We start from the raw sequence: 20,178 nt of genomic DNA on the forward strand, positions 1-20,178 counted from the left end.
AACACAGAACTTTTGTTTCCTTAAGGGATGGAAGGATTAGACCAATGATTTCAATTATGTAAGGAATTTTATGAAAGTAGACTGGCAACTTCTGGGATATAGTATTAGGGAACTGATTGGGGCACTGATGAATTAAATGACTTGCCAAAGGTCATACAATTATGTCAAAGACTTGTACCCCAACTTTTGTGACTCAGGTGACAGCCTTCTATTTTCTATTAATCTCCATTTGCTTTTAATCCTATCATTTTAAGAAATTTAATTTTAATAGATTCACTCTAATGTTCAAGACCATATTGAGTTTTTAACTCTATTATCCAATTTTATTTCGTTTTGTATCATCATGCAAATTTGATATGTATACAATCTATGCTTTCATTCAAGTCATTGATAATTGTTAAACAATATAGGAGCAAGAACAAAATCTACTCTTTAGATTTTTATTATTCAACCAGCACTAAATCCATTTAAATATTATTTAGCTTTCACATCTTCAAAGTGGCCACAAGAATGTGTTTCTGATATCTATTTTTACATTTTTTCTTGATCTATATCAATTTGTTAACCTTGTCAAAGAACTAGTATTTTCTGTACTTGATAAAACTATTCATATTTGTTTTAGTGATTACCATTTCCCTTTTGAGATGTTCAGAAAAAAAATGAAAAAAAAAGTGTCCTAGAGTTTTGTTCATACCTTTGCTCAAATAAAATCAATATAGCTAAAAGAACAAGTTGTCATTGGTAGAAATATCTTCACAGCAAACATTTATGATAAAACTCTTACATCCCAAATCTATGGGAAACAGACAAAAAACACATGAGATCAAGACCCATTGTCTAACAGGTAAGTGATCAAAGGATATGAACCATGTTTAAAAGAGCAAATTATCAACAATCATGTGAAAAATTCTAGATTATTAATAATAGGTATATAAATTAAAATTATGGTATTATTTCATATTTATCAAATTGGCAAGATGAAAATACATGCGTTAATGAGGCAGTGGAAAGATAGATAAAGAAATACATAGTTGATAGAATTGTGAATTGGTTCAACTGTTAGAAAACAATTTGGAATTTATATGAAGTTAACAAATATCTTTTGATTTCAGTCAACCCACTAATGGACTTATACTCTAAGGAGATCGGCAGAGTTCTAATATGTGCCAAAATAAGTCATGGCTACATTCCTAGAGTAGTAAAATGCTTAAGCAAATTATGTGCCCACCAATTGTGACTTGGCCAAATTGTAGATTAAAGGCACAAGAAACAACAAATATGAAGAATTTAGAAGCACAGAAAACTTATTTAGAGTGAACAAAGCATAAGAATAAAAAAAATAAAAAAAAATAGAGTGAACAAAGCAGAAACAGAACAATATATCTATAATGACTACAATCAAGACAAGAACATTCAAATCATATACAAAAACTAATGGTTCTAAATCACTGTTAAAATATACTTTTGCCTTTGTAAATAGATGGTAAATTTTAAAAACAGAATATCACAAGTTCTGTCAGACACAATTTCTATTTCAGGCAGTTTTGTTTATAATAGTTTAAGGGAAGGAACTATGGGGGATATTTACTGGGAAATGGTAATATTACAACAAAATATATCAATAAAAATGTTAAAAACAAAAATGAAGGCGTATACATTATGTTGAAGTAGAAAATAGGAATCAAAAAGACTAGACAATAACAAAATACAGGTCTATCTTTGTGTATTTTGTTGGACAGAAAAAGGAGAATTATATGAAGCCTATGCATAGAATTTTGGTTGGGAGGGTTGGGAGAAGGGGGAACAGATTTTTTTTTCCAATACTGGGTCACATCAATTACCAACTTATAAAGTTAAAACAAAGAAATTACCGTTCTACACCATAACATATATGCAAAAAGATCAAAGGGCAGAAGACAACATGGTTCTTCTTTATCTCATCTGTTCTTCCCTTAAGAGTAGAAAAGTATTGTGTTGGTATCCTTTATTGATGAGGACACCAAATATCCTGCCTATTCAGTTCTCTCACATTTGAGATTACCATTCTAATAAATCTGTAAATGCTCTTGTTTTTTTTCTCTCTGCAGAATTCCTTGTAAAACAAGGCCTCCCACAGTTCTTTTCTTCTGTACATAGGGTATTCTGTTCTAAATTTTTGGCAAAGAAGAAATATATTGACTGTAGAAAAAAGGCATAATACTGGGGACATTCAAAAAATGTCCCCTAGCACCTTAAAAACATTGCCATAGACTTCTATACATTTATGGAGATGAGAGCAAGAATATACAAAGTTTTTATATGTTATTTAGCAGGAAATTCAAAAAAAACTAATATACTGATGAATTTAGAACAGTTCACCCTTAAAGAGGAAACTTGATGAGCTTACAGTCAGAAAATTTAGATCTTATTTCAGGTCTTCAGCACTGGTTTTTTTTTTTTTTTTTTTTTTTTGAAGAAATGCAGCAAAAAAATTAAAAAAAAAAAAAGATTGTATATAGATGTCCATTAAAAGGGCTGTGTGGAAAGATGTTTTAGACCAGAAAAAATTCTCAATATACTCACTCCCTTTCATCTTTCATTGTTGCCTTTTAACTTTTTAAGGCAAAACTAACCTCTAAAAGTTATTATGAGTCATCAATGGTGGGCAGCCAGAACACCATCTTGGAACAGGTACTGGCAAAAGTCATGAATTTGGGGTTGAATTGCAAACAGGTTATAGGGCCACTATGTATTCCATTTAACACAGCCATCTTTATTCCACTTTCTCCATTCCAGACATGAATCTTGCCATTGTCAGAGCCAGTCATGATAAACTGAGAATCTGGAGTGAAACAGCCCTCCACAGCATCAGCTTTGTTGTTGTTATATCCTCTGAAAGAATGTACCACTACTCCATTAAATGAATCAATTAGATGGATAAAGTTGCCATTGGTAGTTATGAGGATGCGTTTGCCATTATTGCTGAATTTTAGACCTGTCCACTCACAGGTCTTGTCCGGCTGCATCTTGAAGTTTGAAAATGGACCCTTATCAAAAGATCGAAGATCATAAAGTTTCACAATTTCAGAATTTACCCCAGCAGCAAAAATGATTCCCTCTGGGCCAAAAGCACAAAGTGGCTTTCCCTGAAGAGACATTAAGCCCTGACAGTTAGGGACTCGGAGATCCCAGAGTCGGATGGTTTTATCCAAAGATGCGGAGATAAATGTTTCATCAACTGGTGACATAGATAAGGATACCACCCTCTTGTCATGGCCTGGAAAGTATCGGATGTATTTATTGTATTGCAAGGACAGGTAACGGATAGTGTCATCTATTTTGTTGGAGCTGCACAAAGCAGTATCCAGGGCATGAGTGTATTTGACAATATCCACTCCATATTTCTTGCTGTACAGAGTTCTCTGGGGTCGGCCCTCTCTACAATCATACAGGACAATGGAATCGTCATCACTGCTAGAGACGACTGCCTGCCCATTGGGACTATAATCGAAGCAGTTGATCTTGTCTGAGTTCTCGTGGAACACCTTGGCTACCTGGAAACTACTCAGGGACTCCTCTGTCAGCTTCATGATGCAAGATCTAGAAAGCGGGAAGGCACAAGTGTTGAGTAAAGGAGGAAGGGGCAAAAGCAAAGTTGAATACTATCAGAAATGGGGGTGATGGCAGCAGAGGGTGAGGTAGGGGCAAAAAAATTAAGGCCTGACAAGGAAGAAGGAGCAGCGAGGTTCCTTTAGGGATGAGGCGGCAAAGCCGAATGAGGAGAGAGAGAGAATGGGCGGGAAAGAAATAAAGAGACAGAAGTTAGGGGCGGGGCCTCGTGCACTTTCGAGGGGAGGGACCTGAGATTTAGCTCTTTCTATTGGACTCCAGTAGAGAAGGGGCGGGACCAAGTATGATCACGTGCTTCTGCCCTTCCCCCACTCCTGTGGGTCTGAGCCACGTGACCCAGACCAACGGTTTTTCTGAGGACTCCAACGGTTTTTTCTGAGGACTCCAACGGTTTCTCTTCCCCTCCCCCAACGGACTCCAACGGTTTTTTTTCCCCCTCAAGACTGTCAACGGCTTTTTTTCCCCAAAGACCACAACAAATTTTTTTCTCTAACGGTTTTTCTGAAAGGCTCTAACGGTTCCTCCCTCCTTCCCCCTCCAAAGGGAGCCTCTAACAGTTTTTCCTCCCTAATGGGCTTTAACAAGGCTTTTCTTGAGGGCCCCCAATGTGAGGCCTGCTTCATTCGGTGGCCTCTCCCGACACTTCTTTAATGAGCGGGTTACACATTTCTTTTCACCCTCCGTTTCCTGCTTTTGCTTTAAGACTTAGATTAAAAAAAAAAAATACCAAAATTGGTCACCGAGTTTCTTGGACATCTCCATGTGTTTCGTTCTTTTCTCTTCACTTTGGAATCATTCGTGTTCTCAGAATTTTATTCTTGAGAGCACTCCATTCTTCCTTTCCTGGCTTCCTCTCCTCCCCTCCCCCCAAAGAATTCTTTTGGTACCAGAGTCTTTTCTCTGAATGTTTTGAGACTTCTCTCCCTAGATCCTGGAGTCAAGGTCAGCCCCTGGCAAAATCACTTAACAAAATCCAGGGTCTCATTTCCTTTTCTGAAAACTAGAATTCCTTTCAGCTTTCAATCTCTGTCTGTGCCTCACCTTCTCTCTTTCACAAATACTAACATGGAGTCCTAGCATCTCCACAGTTCCCATAGTTTCCCTTTTACCACCCAGTACCTTCCTCAGATGCAGAAGAGTACTTAACAGCTGCTTCTGTCTTTTATAGGATGAAATTCTTAAAGTACGCCATGAGTTTATCAGCTGCTTTACTTTTGGAATAGAGAGAGCTGCAGTAAGTCAGAATTAACTGTTTTTTAGTTGTGCAGGCTTTGGGTACCCCAAATATGAAGGGGAGACCCGGATCACAGAGTACTAGGATTTATGGCTTATAAAGGCCGTTAGATAAAACATCTGATTCAGACTTCTTATTTTATGGTTGAGGATACTGAGGCCCAGAGATTTTAAGTGATTTATCCAAGGATAGAGATAATAGTAAGTTACAACACTGGGATGTTTAAAATGAGATCTTCTAACATAAAACTCACTAGACCACCTTATTTTCATATTTTCTCCAAATTCTGTAGTGGAATTTCAGAATCACTTGGTATTCCGTAGCTGGCAACGGGAAGAAGCTGCTCTTTCTGATCCTTACTATTGCTGTGATCCACACAAATTCTGGACACCTCTCAGAAGGATTCACTTTTATAGATTTACAAGTTTCTTCCACTTAAACACAGGAGAATCGTGTGGCATGTTGTTAGCCTTCCCACATAAACTGGTGTATATTAAGTAAATTATATTTGCTTTTGCTGTTTTTGTACTGTCAGTCAAAAGGGACCAGTTATAAAATTCACAATCAGATAGCCAGTTTTGTTCCAATTACAGAAAGACTATCATCCTGCAAATTCTTTCACCAATTCTTCAACAATTACCGGGGTGACAGTGATCATATATCAGCTGCTTGGAGGGGTATAGTAATGGTACTGCAGATCAGATTTTCTATTTTTATTTAGACTCTCACTTTTTTGCCCATTTGATTCACCCTGATTTGTCCTAGTTCCTAATGAGGGGAAGATTGATTTGCATAGCTTCCCCATGTCACCTTAACTCCTCCTTGACATTAAAATGAGTTAAAAAACTGAAGTGCTGCCAGCTTAAGTCTTATTGATACAAATTTACAGTAATTACTAATGTTCTACTTTCTATTAAGCAACTTACATGGAAGTACGTTGAATAAAAAGTAAACTATATATTCATATTTCAAATTAATTTTCTTCTTGTTTCACATTTGTGTTAATGAATAATAAATTCTAGGATAGAAATAAGATTACTTTTTCATATTTAAGAAATCTAATTATCGTAAAATAGTATCCTGCCTTATTGTAACTCACTCCACAAAATCCAGGAGTTCCAGATTGTTTGAGTTATGCTGAAGCAAAAGTGTGAAATATACTAAATTTATTTTGGTATCTCTCTTCTGTCCATTCTGTTCTCTTCTCTCCCATTCACAATAATCCTTCCCTTCCCCTTTCCCCCCCCTTCCATTCTAGCAGTAACTACCTTTATCCTCCCAAAACCTGCTTAGGAAAGGATGAATTTCAGCCAGTGTATTTGGTCATCTATACTGTAGGAGAAACTTATTTAATTGTCTCTTCTGTTTTAAATTTTAATTCCTACCTCTAATGGAAGCATTTTTTCCTCTAAAAAGTTATATTTCAGAGATCAGTAAATATGTTGGGAAGGAATTTTTTTGAATTGGAGACTATATTTTGTGCTTCAAAATCATCTGATGGAGGTAGCTGTCTACATGTGAGACCAGCCGTATTTTTGCATAGGGAAATGATTGCTCAAGTGTGGAAATCACATTTCTTTCCTTTTTTAAAGAATTCCAGTGATCATGATTTACTTTGGTATTCTGTACAAAATTCCTCTACTTTTTCTAAGGTGGTAGTCTCACTCTCACTTGTTATGCCTCTTAGAATCTTTTCTTTATTCCTCTAGAAGTAGTACATGCATATTTATGTATTCAACTTTAAAGGAATATAACACTTTCCTGTATATCATTACCTCATTGCTTTGTTCCAATTCATTTCAAATTTCATTCAGAAATAAATGTGTTCTTCTTTTTCCTGAACCTTACTGTTTTTTTTTTTAAGTTAGTTATCAGGAGAAAGTGAATTCCAAGTCTAATACATAATAGCTGTGTGACTATGAGCAATCTCTAAATCTCTATGAATCTCAGTTTCCACATCTACAAAATGAAGGTTAAAAATGCCTTATAGTACCTTCCTTGAAATATTGTTGTGATGTTCAAATGAAATAATGTCTGTAAAGGAATTTGCAAACATTAAAGTGAAATAGATGTTGGTAGTAGTTGTTATTATTGTCTTTAATTGCATCATTACTAAAGTGTTTTGATGACAGATAACCAAAATAGACAATAATATTATTTTCCCTTTTTATGTTATTATCTCTACAATAGGATTATCTTTTGAGACAGGCTAAAAATAGTTTCATACACTGATGTTACCAGTAGTTTTGCATGTGTCTTGATGGAATGGCTTCCTGATCCATTAATTTTTAGTAATGTAAATAGATTGTTATGAAAAAGAAAAGAAAGAATAACTTAGGGTAAAGTTAGAATGAAGGAAAATAAAAGGAATAAGGAAGATATGAAGGTGTACCAGATAATAAATCTAGTGGACTTCCTACACTCATACAAGTTGGGTTTTAAATAATTGAATCTATAAAAGATAATGGAAGAATAATATTAAATGATTACTATATGTCCATAAACACTCAGTCTTGTTGAAAGAGACTTTGAGGGTACAGTCCCCAGATTTTCTAATAAAATAAAGTCCTTCTTCATGTACAGGAAAGTATCCTGGTGATTCTGGTAGATCTCCAAAACTGATACCAAATAATCAAGAATTAATATAATTTATGCAATATCATGGCTCTGAAATAATGTTCACATCCTTCCTATTTAATAATTTCTCTATCCTTGTGTTTATCATGAACTTCTATTATTTGTCCATAAAGACTATTGTTTTATTTTGATTGGTTTAGCTAATATCGAATAACTAGGGTATCTGTGGTCAGTGGTTAGAGTCCTGTAAAACCATTAGTGACATTTCTAGAAATGGGAAGCTATATTGGAAACACTTTTTTGACATACCTGAAGTTTTAAAAATCTTTCTGTCCATGTATCTGGAGATTCCTGAAGAAGGTCTGCTATTACATGGGTCCTCTCTCTCCAAAACTTTTGCATCAACTCTTTACACTGTGGGTTTCATAGTTCTGGATCAACATTCAATCCATCCATTTGGAATTATACACATCTGAGCACCAACTTAGGGGAAAATCCAAATTGTAAGACAATTAAGATTATGTCATTTCTTTTATTTTTAGCAGAGATAATCCTATTTGATAATTATAAATATCAGGAAAAGTAAAAAACAAGGAAATGTAGGCTTGTCAAAGGTATTTACCACTATGATAAAGAGATTCAACACAGAATCTACATTGAAAAATAATTTTCCACGAGTAATGTAGTCTTCCAAATTCCCCTGCTTGCAGTGACATTATGTTGATTGTGTTAAACTCTGAAATTTTGAGGCACCTCCTGAGATTTGTAATCACTCAAAGATACTTAGTCTGACCATGAATTGTAAAAACTAGGAATTTCTATTGCCCCGATTATACCATTCATTTGAGTAGACAAATTATAGAGTTTGTTTGTTAAGATACATGTTTGGGAAAAACAACACAAATGGATGATAAATTGATATCACATTTCAACAGGAGGAGGAAAGAAGCTTACATTGCCTTTGGGAAATTTCAATGCTTTTTTTTAAATAAAGCTTTTCATTTTCAAAATATATCTAAGGAAGGGGCAGAGCCAATATGGCAGAGAGTAGAGAAATCTTTATCTAAGCTCCTCGTATTGTCTTTCAGATCAACACCAGATCAAACCTCTGAACTGGTTTCGGAGTGATAAAAACCACAAATATTTGGAGTGTAACCAATTTCCAGAAGAAGATGTTTTGGAAAAACTTCAGAAAAGATCTATTTCAACTTCAAATGGAAGAGGCTGATGACAGCAGATGCAGCACAAGGAGCCCAGGGCAGGGAACCAGGGCTTTGTAGTATCTGGCACAGGGGAACATACTGGGGGCTACTCTGTCCTGGTTACAAGCCAGTTGATTAGCAAATTATCTGTGAGACACTCAATGCAAATATAAAAGGTAAATACTGAGCTCCTGAACTCCAGAATAAGGTGGGACCTGTCCATGCCTATCCAGCACTGGAAGTCAGCAGCACCAGCCCCAGGGCAACCTAAAATGGCTGTCATCCCTTTACCAGAAGAGTAGACTTCAACCTTTTAAAAAAAATGAGCAAAAAGGCAAAAAGAATGCTGATTATAGATACTTTTTTTGGAGAAAGAGAAGAATAGGCCTTAAACCCTGAGGATTCTAAAAGCAAATCATCTCTAGGGGAAGCCCCAATGGGTGATATGAATTCATCCCCATTTCACAAGGCTCTCTTAGAAGAATTCAAAAAGGATTTTAAAAGAGAGAAGAAAAATGGGGAAAGGAAATGAAAACTTGGCAAGAGAGTTTGGAAAAGGAAAAACAGAAATTATCTGAAGAAAACTTCTTAAAATAGATTTGATGAAATAGAAAAAGCATATAACTCATTACAAAATAGATATGATGAAATGGAAAAAGCATATAACACCTTACAAAATAGATATGAAAAAGAAATTAATCCATTGAGAAACAGAATTTGTGAAACAGAAAAAAATGCAATGAACAAAACACCTCATTTAAAAATTCAATTAGACAAATGCAAAAGGAGATAAAAAAAGCCAACTGAAGAAAATAATTCAGTAGAAATTAGAATTGAACAAATATAGTGAATGACTCAATGAGACTTCAAGAATCAGTCAAACAAAACAAAAAAAAAAAAAAGAAAAAATAGAAGAAAATGTAAAATAACTCATTGGAAAAATGACTGACCTGAAAAATAGACCTAGGAGAAACACTCTAAGAATTATTGGACTTTCTGAAAACCATGATGAAAATAAGAATGTAGATCTCATTTTTCAGGAAATCATCAAGGAAAACTGCCCTGATATTCTAGAACAAAAGAGTAAAATAGCCATTGAAAGAATTCACTGATTACTTCTTGAAAGAGACCCCAAAATAAAAACTCCAAGGAACATCATAGTTAAATTTCAGAATTATCAAAGCAAGGAGAAAATAATGCAAGCAGCCAGATTTCCATGTGAATTCTACCAAACATTTAAAGAATGATTAATTACAATACTATGCAAACTATTTGAAAAAAATAGGAGTTTTACAAAATTCCTTTTATGATTCAGATATGGTGTTGATACCAAAACCAGGTAGAGTTAAAACAGAGAAAGGAAATTATAGATCAATTTCTCTGATAAATATATATATATATATATTATATATATATTTATATTTATATATTTTATTTTATAATAACTCTATATTGACAGAATCCATGCAGGGTAATTTTTTTTTACAACATTATCCCTTGCACTCTCTTCTGTTCTGATTTTCCTCCTCCCTCCCTCCAACCCCTCCCCTAGATGGCAAGCAGTTCTATATATGTTAGATATGTTGCAGTATATCCTAGATACAATATATGTTTGCAGAACCAAACAGTTCTCTTGTCACACAGGAAGAATTGGATTCAGAAGGTAAAAATAACCCGGGAAGAAAAACAAAAATGCAAATAGTTCACATTCATTTCCCAGTGTTCTTTCTTTGGATGTAGCTGCTTCTGTCCATCATTTATCAATTGAAACTCAGGTCTCTTTGTCAAAGAAATCCACTTCCATCAGAATACATCCTCATACAATATTGTTGTTGAAGTGTATAATCATCTCCTTGGTTCTGCTCATTTCACTTAGCATCAGTTCATGTAAGTCTCTCCAAGCCTCTCTTTATTCATCCTGCTGGTCATTTCTTACAGAACAATAATATTCCATAACATTTATATACCACAATTTACCCAGCCATTCTCCAATTGATGGGCATCCATTCAATTTCCAGTTTCTAGCCACTACAAACAGGGCTGCCACAAACATTTTAGCACATACAAGTCCCTTTCCCTTCTTTAGCATTTCTTTGGGATATAAGCCCAGAAGTAACACTGCTGGATCAAAGGGTATGCACATTTTGATAACTTTTTGGGCATAATTCCAGATTGTTCTCCAGAATGGTTGGATTCGTTCACAACTCCACCAACAATGCATCTGATAAATATTGATGAAAAAATCTTTAATAAAAATATTAGCAAAGAGATTACAATAAGTCATGCCCAATATAATACACAATGACCAAGTAGGATTTATACCAGGAATACAGGGCTGGTTCAATACTAGGAAAACCATTAGCATAATTGACTATGTCAATAACCAAACTAACAAAAATCATATGATTATCTCAAAAGATGCAGAAGAAATATTTGATAAAATCTATTACCGATTCCTACTAAAACACTAAAGGATATAGAAATAAATGGATATTTTCCTTAAAATAATCAATAGCATTTATTTAAAACCATCAAGAAGTATCATGTAGTGGGAACAAATTAAAAAACCCCAGTAAGATCGGGGTGAAACAAAGTTGCCCACTATCACCATTGCTATTCAATATTGTATTAGAAATATTAGCTTTGGCAATAAGAGAAGAAAAGAGATTAAAAGAATTAGAGTAGATAATGAGAAAACCAAATTATTGCTCTTTGCAGATGATATGATAATAAATTTAGAGAATCCTAGAGAAACAACTAAAAAACTACTAGAAACAATTCACAACTTTAGCAAAGTTGTAGGATACAAACTAAATCCACAGAAATCATCAGCATTTTTATATATTACCAACAGAGTTCAGCATCAAGAGATACAAAGAGAAATTCCATTTAAAATAACTATAGATAATAGACAATATTTGGGAGTCTACCTGCCAAGACAAAGTCAGGAACTATATGAAGACAATTACAAAGCACTTTCCACACAAAGAAAGTCAAATCTAATGAATTGGAAAAATATCAAGTGCTCATGAGTAGGCTGAGGCATAATAAAAATGACAATACTGCCTAAATTAATCTACTTAGAGCCATACCAATCAAACTCCCAAGAAATTATTTTATAGAACTAGAAAAAATAATAACAAAGTTCATCTGGAAGAACAAAGAGTAAAGGATTTCATGGGAATCAATGAAAAAATGCAAATGAAGGTGGCTTAACTGTACCAGACATAGAACCATATTATAAAGCAGACATCATCAAAACCATTTGGTACTGGCAATAGAGTAATCTATCAGTGGAATGGGTTAGGTTAACAGGCAAAATAGTCAATGTTTATAGTAATCTAGTGTTTTACAAACTCAAAGACCCCAGCTTTTCGGATAAGAACTCACTATTTGACAAAACCTTCTGAGAAAATTGAATTAATATGGCAGAAACTAGGTGTTAACCCACAGCTAACACCCTATACCAAGATAAGGTCAAAATGGGTTCATGATTGAGACATAACGAGTGATATTATAAGCAAATAAATAATATTATAAGCAAAAAAAAGAAAAAAGAATAGTTTACCTCTTAGATATGTGGAGAAAGAAGAAATTTATGGCCAAAGAAGAAAGAGCTCATTATTGAACATAAAATAGATAATTTTGGTTATATTAAGTTTAAAAGTTTTTATACAAATAAAACCAATGCAGACAAGATTAGAAGGGAAATAACAAACTGGGGAAATTTTTTTTTTTAACATTCAAAGGTTCTGATAATGGCCTTATTTCTGGTTTTTTTTTTTTTTTTTTTTTGGTTATACAGGCTAAATATATATATATATATATATATATATATATATATGTATGTATATATATATATTAAATCCAATATGTATAAACATATTTATATAATTTTCTTGCTGTACAAGAAAAAAATCAGATCAAAAAGGAAAGTAAATGAGTAAGAAAACAAAATGCTAGTGAACAACAACAAAAAGAGTGAGAATGTTATGTTTTGATCCACATTCAGCTCCCACAGTCCTCTCTCTGAGTGTAGATGGCTTTCTTTGTCACAAGATTGGCATGCCATCTCATTGTTAGAAAGAGTCACATTCATCAGAATTGATTGTCATATAATATTGCTGTTGAAGTGTATAATGGTCTCCTGGTTCTGCTCATTTCCCTCAGCATCAGTTCAGGTAAGTCTTTCCAGGCCTTTCTAAAATCATCCTCCTGATCGTTTCTTATAGAACAGTAATATTCCATAGCATTCATATACCATAACTTATTCAGCCATTCTCCAGTTGATGGGCATCCATTCAGTTTCTAGTTTCTTCCCACTACAAAAAGGGCTGCCACAAACATTTTTGCACATGTGGATTCCTTTCCTTCCTTTCAGATTTCTCTGGGATATAAACCTAATAGAAACACTGTTGGGTCAAAGAATATGCACAGTTTGATAACTTTTTGAACATATTTCCAAATTGTTGTCCATAATGGCTGGATCTGTTCACAGTTCCACCAACAATGTATCAGTGTCCCAGTTTTCCCCCATCCCCTCCAACATTTATCATTATCTTTTCCTGTCATCTTAGTCAATCTCAGAGTTGTCTTCATCTACATTTCTTTGATCAATAGTGATTTAGAGCACCTTTCCATATGACTAGAAATGGTTTTAATTTCTTCATTTGAAAATTGTCTGTTTTTTTCTTTGGCAATTGTCCTTTGATCATTTATCAGTTGGAGGATGGCTTGAATTCTTAATAAACTTGATTCAATTCTCTATATATTTTAAAAATGTGGCCTTTATCAGAATTCTTAAATGTAAAAATGTTCTTCCAATTTATTGCTTCCCTTTTGATCTTGCCTACCTTAGTTTTGTTTGTACAAACCCTTTTTAACTTAATATAATCAAAATTATGTATTTGGTGTTCAATTATGAGTTCCAGTTCTTCTTTGAACACAATTTCCTTCCTTCTTCATCAATCTGAGAGGTAAACTATCTAAAGGCTTCATTATAATTTCTATGATCAGAGTTCTTTTTGCTTTTTTGCTCATTTAAAAAAAAAAAAGATTGAGGTCTGCTTTTAAGGCAAAGGGGAGTAGATTCCTCCCAGTGGATTCTTCAGCCCCTCACCACCTTGGGAGTCTCTGCTGGGCATTTGCTTGGCTGCCTCCTCCATGCCCAATTGAAACAGACCTTTTTTGAAGTTCTTCCAAAATATCTTCTGCTGGACATTTGTTACACTCCAAATATTTGTGGGTTCTGTCACTCCAAAACCAGCTCAGAGTCTTGATTTGGTGTTAATCTAAAGAACAGCAGGGAAAGCTCAGATACAGTAGTGTCTTCTCTCTACCATCTTGGCTCCACCCCCTATAAGTCACTTCTTAAGAGATACCAATCTAAAATATAATCAATGTAAAATAAATTGTCATCTAATAAATTATCACTTATTTAAGATAACATCTTGAGAAAAAGATGATGTCTATCTAGAAACTGGAGTAGGTGGGGGAGCCAAAGCCAGTATTTATTCAAAATTGTAGAGAGAGGTACTCTATGTGGTAGAATTCCTATGACCTTGAAAGATTACTAAGATATTTACTCTATAGTAAATCAGAAATAATTTGCCAAGCTATACTATAACTAGAATGAAATATCTCATAAAATGATTCCTGATTCCTATGGTTCTGATTCCATGATTGTTAAGCAACCATCTGATTATGGTAATTTTTAAATGTATCTTGACACTCAGAAAGAACTGTTTTAGAGAGTGGGTCCAAATATTCTCATTACTGGAAAAACATTGTCTACCCTTATAAAATAGTATTTTGGTTTATTTATCTTGCATGTGTGTGCACATGGTGTACATGATCATGCATACGTGTGCTTATGCCTATATTTGTCCCCGAAGTCTAAATGCCTCAGATAAATAAAGAGGAGCTCTTGAATCAGCAAAACTGAAGAGTAGATTCTTGATATGAGACTGATCAAGGCACTATCACAATGTGAAATTCAATTTGAGCAATTTGTTTCTTTAAAAATATCTTTTAGCAGAAATATCTTGTTATGTATCTTATATTTGTATTTGAATCTTCTTTTTTTTTTTCCATTTCTTTGCATAACTCTTTTAAGGATTCATAATATCATGTATATTAACTATCTTATTCTCATGGCATAAATTCATATTCTATAACACTTTATAATATTTCACTATTTCAAGTATTTAAAATTTTTTTTATGGAAATACTCTATCAAAACAAATCACAACTTCTCTAAGGCTTAGTAAATCAATAACTTTGAGAGTTACTGTGATAACTTTAGAAGATCAGCATCCTGCAGTCATCTGGTGATGTGCCTCTACAACTTGCTTAGGTAGGCTGATTATTAGGCCAGTAGTTTCCAAATTTTTTTGATTTACACATCTTTTAGTAAAAATTTTTGAGTGTGTACTCTCAAATATACATATTTTTTATTCTTCACATTAATATAATTACTATATCAGCATAATATAACATATTATAATATGTCATGTATATAACATATAAAGAACATAAAATTTGAGAGGAGAAGATAAGGATAAAATAAATACTATTTAAAATATTTTAACCATATAAATTTTGCTCTAGTAATATTTTAGAGCAATATAATCACTACTTTTAATGAATAATAAAATATTAATATTATGGAGTAATATATAATGTGATTGAATACGTTTCATCATTTTTGAAAATCCTGTGACACCACTTTGTAATTTAGTGATCTGAAAGTTTGGGTTAAAGTTTTCTTCAGTATTTGGTTTTGATGTGTGTTAATAACTGAAAATGATAATTCAAAAGGATCCTACATCTAAGTGGAAGAAGTGCCTTGCTGGCTGCATTTATTAAATCATAATTCTCTATTTTTTAGTACCATATGTCTTACACTAAGATCTGTTAAAATTTGGCTAATAAATTTCTGTCTTATTTGATGTTAATCTTTTTGAAAATTATTAAATGTTGAATTCCATTTAAAAATTATTAACAAATCTAAAACTTATTACAATTTTTCTTAGAGGATTTTAAAATAGGTTAGAAAATTCCTTCTCTAAATATTAAAAAGTATAAGTGTGAGAATTTATACTTTTTAATATAAGTGTGAGAATTATTATAGGTTTATGAACATCTTTTGGGGGTGGGCAACAAAAACTTAATTTTTTGATATCTTAGTAATCATGATGGAATCATTAGGTGGTCTCAAGACAAAATAAGACACCGAAGGCAAGGTTCATCATTAATAATAATGAGTCTGTATTCCAATATTTTTCATCAATCAAGTCAAATTTGATTGGATTACCATGATTTTTATATTGACATTTTTTTTTAGTTCACTTTTGTTCACATTATTAGTATTATCTAAAATTTCTTTACAGGAATCTTTTGTGGTACTTGTCCTTGTGAGAGTTAGTTTTTTATAGAATCACAGAGATCAAGATTTGGAAGAGACCTCAGTGGCTATCTAACCTTAACCAAAGCTTTTTAAACTATGGGTCACATAACTAAATTTGGGGTTGAGAAGTTTTTCACAACAGTAAAAGATTTCTGAATACAACAACCAAATTTAATTCAAAATCAAATGTGTAATAAATCTGAGGTATTTCTGGTAGGCTTGTTCATGTTGCATCATATGACTTTACTGCAGCCTTGGTTCTGAACATGCAACAGCCATACTTTGCAGTGCACATGCATGAATGCTGCCAGAAACACCTCAGCTCACATTCAAAATGGGGTTGCATAAACATTTCTTTGGTGAAAAACGGTTGTAAGTGGAAAAAGTTTAACAAACTCTGATTTAAGCCATATACAAAAAAGAACCTCTGCTATAGTATAGTTGAAAATATAACTGCGAAATCTACTTAACCAGGCAAATATAAACTATAATATGCAAAAATCAAATCAACTAGTGAAGACTTCCCTGTTGTGGAACTTTCACTTTTCTCTCTTCTTTTAGAATGTCTTACATTACAAACATGACCTATAAGGGTAAAAATAACCAATTAAGGGAGCCAGTGTTACTCTCTCTCTCTCTCTCCTAAATATCAATAAAGTTTAATTTCTTCAAATTATTATTTTTCATAGACTAAATATAAATCAAACTTTAAATATTTTCTTTTCATGCTCCAATGGATCATCTTGGATGCCATCTGGCGGGCATAAAACCTCTCCTGCTTCACTCCTTAATTTTGAAAACTTCTGTTTTAGACAACAGATATATAGTTAATCATTGAGCCGAACCTATGCTCGAAGAAGGTAGAATCTATTAAAGCTTCTGCTTCTTTAGAACCACCTTTGAGAACTCAATATATTAATAGAGAGCCCCCTTTTTTAGAAAGGATGACATCCTCTTATGAAGGGATAGGACTAATTGGATTTCTGATAGCTTTTAATTGCTGATTTCTTAATTTGACGTTTATGCCACTTTATTTTTATGGATGTATGCCATATTTTTCTACTTGTCCACTTGTTTTTTCCTTCTTGAAGTATTTTTTTTTTTTTTTTTTAGTTTGTGTACTCTCTCCTGAGTTCTGGGTATTACAATTTCTTACCCAGATCACAGTCATGCTGAGTGTCCAGATGAGCAATAATTTTTATTTGTAATGAAATTAAATTCTGTGCTTAATAGCAAATTCATCTATAGCAGGAGAACAGTGTCTTCCTGAAAATTCTCTCTGGCTGGCTTGCTGCACAGCTGTCATTTTTCTGCTTGGGGATCATAGTCTCATTAATCTCAGCTGATGGGCTTGCTTTCTAAGTAGAAGAAAAGATTCCATAACAAAAGAAGCTTATTAAAAAAGTATATGAGTTTCCTTACCTTCTTACTCAGAATGTACTGTGAAAATTCTGGTAACAAAAATGGAATTCCTGTCCATTTGGTGCTTTCTTTTGATATAATAATGATTCAAGAATATAACTTTGTTGGAGTTTGGAAAAAAATATACATACATATGTTTACACGTATGCATATGCACATATAGTCTCTGTGTAATTACCAGACTGACAAAATTTAAAATGTTTATTATGGAAAATCTGTGTTGTTCCATCAGTGAAATTCATGCCAGAATTTTTAAATGGAATATATATATGATATTAAAATATTAAGATAGATTAGGAAGGAAAACCACTAAAAACAACATATTTGAAGATATTTGTCCCAGAATGCATTTGTATATTCCCAGCAAACTAAAATTACCCTCTGTATTTAGAAGTATAATCATTCAGTTTGAGCAGTTTTACATTCAAAGTTGGAGGGACTCTAGGGAGATATCTAGTCCAAATTGTACCTGAACAGATACACTTTTCTATAAAATCCCCAACAAGTGTTCATTCAGATTCTTCCTGAAGACCATTTGTGATTGGAAACTCTGTCTTCATATAACCCATTACACTTTTGGACAGCTCAGATTGTTAGGAAGTTTTTTCTTTTAGTGAGCCCAAATCTGCCTCTCTTGTTTGTTTTACAACCTTAATGTTCTTTGAATCATTGTTTTCTAAAAGAGTATTTATTTGTGGGATTCATATTTTTGTACAATTGTACAAACAATTCTAAGAAACATTTGGGAATTTCTCTCCTCTCTGTGCTCTATGAAATCTTGCTATTAACTAGCACCTTTTCTCAAGTACGTTCAAATGAAAAGCATTTTGGTTAGTCTTTACATAGCTTTCAGCTCATCTTTCATACTTGCATAATTAATGTTACTTCCCATAATCAAGAAAATTTTCAAAATGTTTATCGATTTAATAGCATTTATTAAATTGTCACTCATTATAAAAGATATTCTTTCTTTTATGAGGTACACTTTATAGTCATTACCCAAACTTGGAATGTTCTAAATCTGTATCTAAGGAATAAGTTAATTTCATTTCATTTTACTGCTTTTATATGCTATTTCACCTGTATACTAAGAGAGAGAAACAATTTAAATATTAAACTAAGGAAATTTGTATCTCAGAAAACAAATGAAAAGTTGGGAAAGTGATGGAATAAAAAGAAAGGTAGGGGTAACAAACTAAGTGTGCTATATTTCCAGTTTTATACTGGAGCAAATAGAAGGGCAAACAACCCAATTTATCTGAGGCTGCTGTGCTGAAAGCAGCAGGGACTTCTTCCCTACCAGGAAATGGAAAAGAACAGAGTGGTGAACAACAGGAAAGGGTCTGTTAGCCATAGCCCCCCCAAGGGAGTCTAAGATAAAGCCAACTAAAATGGAGTAAACACAATAACATTCTAATGTCTCTACCATTACCAAGAGCCATTAAAGAAATGTAAAAAGCACAACAGTTAACCGCATTCATAAATTGTAAACGAGCCTTTGTGCATACCATAAAGATTGTGTCTTACAAGTCACTCAATGTGTGTTAATTTTTTTGGGAGGGTGGAACTAGGAAAAATAAAACATTAATCATAATTTCAGGAAAATGATCTATTTTACATATATGCCTGCTGAGAGAAGAAAAGCTGTTTGTTTTTGGTAGGCTGCCAGCTCCCACTTCCTTTTTGATCATCAGGGAACTGTATTCATAAATCTCATGCACATTGAGAGTAGATTAGCCCTTATGTAGCCTCTAACTTTTATTTGTATGTCCAGAGTCCACTGATGTTTGTAGGAAACTGGATTCCATCGGGACTTTGTAATAAACTACATCCTTCTGACTTCTTGTCATGAGTGGTCTACAGTAGGCATCATGTCAGTTATCCAATATAAGATTGCCTTTTCTCTTTATCTTTGACTGGGTTAAGCCCTGCTTATAGAACTGTGACTTCCTCACCAGTAAGGGATAATGTAAGTTAATTCTCAGCTGAAAGACAGAATCAGTTTCCCATTGAGGGATTGAGAAATGGGAATTGGATTGTGAGAAGGTTACTCACTTCTTCAGTTGCAGATTCTCCAAAGCAGAGAAATATGAAGGAGATTCAGAAATATAATTCATAACATTTGTTGCTAGAAATTTAACTTTGTTCATTCCAGGCTACTTATTTCTTCACCCAAATAAATAGTGACAAGTATTTGATTAAAGGAACTTCCCTTCAAGCTAATACATGCATTCTGAATAGTTGTCCCAGGTAATGGCTAACTAACACTGCAGCTAAGATAGGAAAACAATTCTCATTAAAATAAAACAAGGTATAGACTTCTTAGATAAGTTGCAAAAAGTGGAAGTCTTATTTCTAAGCTAGTGTTGAATATAACCTTTACTAAATATATGAATACTATCTGTGATACACACAGAGCTGTATTTCATTTATACATATATCAGAGAACCTAGATTCCAATAGGAACCATAACAATATCGCACAAAAACTTTCTCACAATGAGCCAATTCTTTTTATCTCAGTTGTCTTTAGATGACTGATGGTGAGATCAGATGCAGAAGCATCTTAAGGAAATTGTAGCTGTTCAACAGAGTGTTGTACATTCTACATCTGCACATATTGTACTAGTACTATAATCATCTGCACATAGTACTAGAAAGGATTGATTGTACTCTGTGCATTTTTCTCCATGGCTATGAAGGCATTACAATATGATTTCAAGCATT

The 20,178-nt window shown here is 33.5% G+C and overlaps 1 protein-coding gene across 1 annotated transcript; it reads right to left on the reverse strand.

Moving 5' to 3' along the window:
• Positions 1-2,624: 2,624 nt before the first annotated feature.
• Positions 2,625-3,767, reverse strand: LOC127557181 (WD repeat-containing protein 82-like). Its single transcript, XM_051990603.1, has one exon. The coding sequence runs from the start codon at positions 3,567-3,569 to the stop codon at positions 2,625-2,627; it is 945 nt and encodes a 314-aa protein (XP_051846563.1). The 5' UTR covers positions 3,570-3,767.
• Between the last annotated feature and the right edge of the window lie 16,411 nt (positions 3,768-20,178).

This window comes from Antechinus flavipes, chromosome 3, assembly GCF_016432865.1.
Source record: "Antechinus flavipes isolate AdamAnt ecotype Samford, QLD, Australia chromosome 3, AdamAnt_v2, whole genome shotgun sequence".
Taxonomy (NCBI): Eukaryota; Metazoa; Chordata; class Mammalia; order Dasyuromorphia; family Dasyuridae; genus Antechinus; species Antechinus flavipes.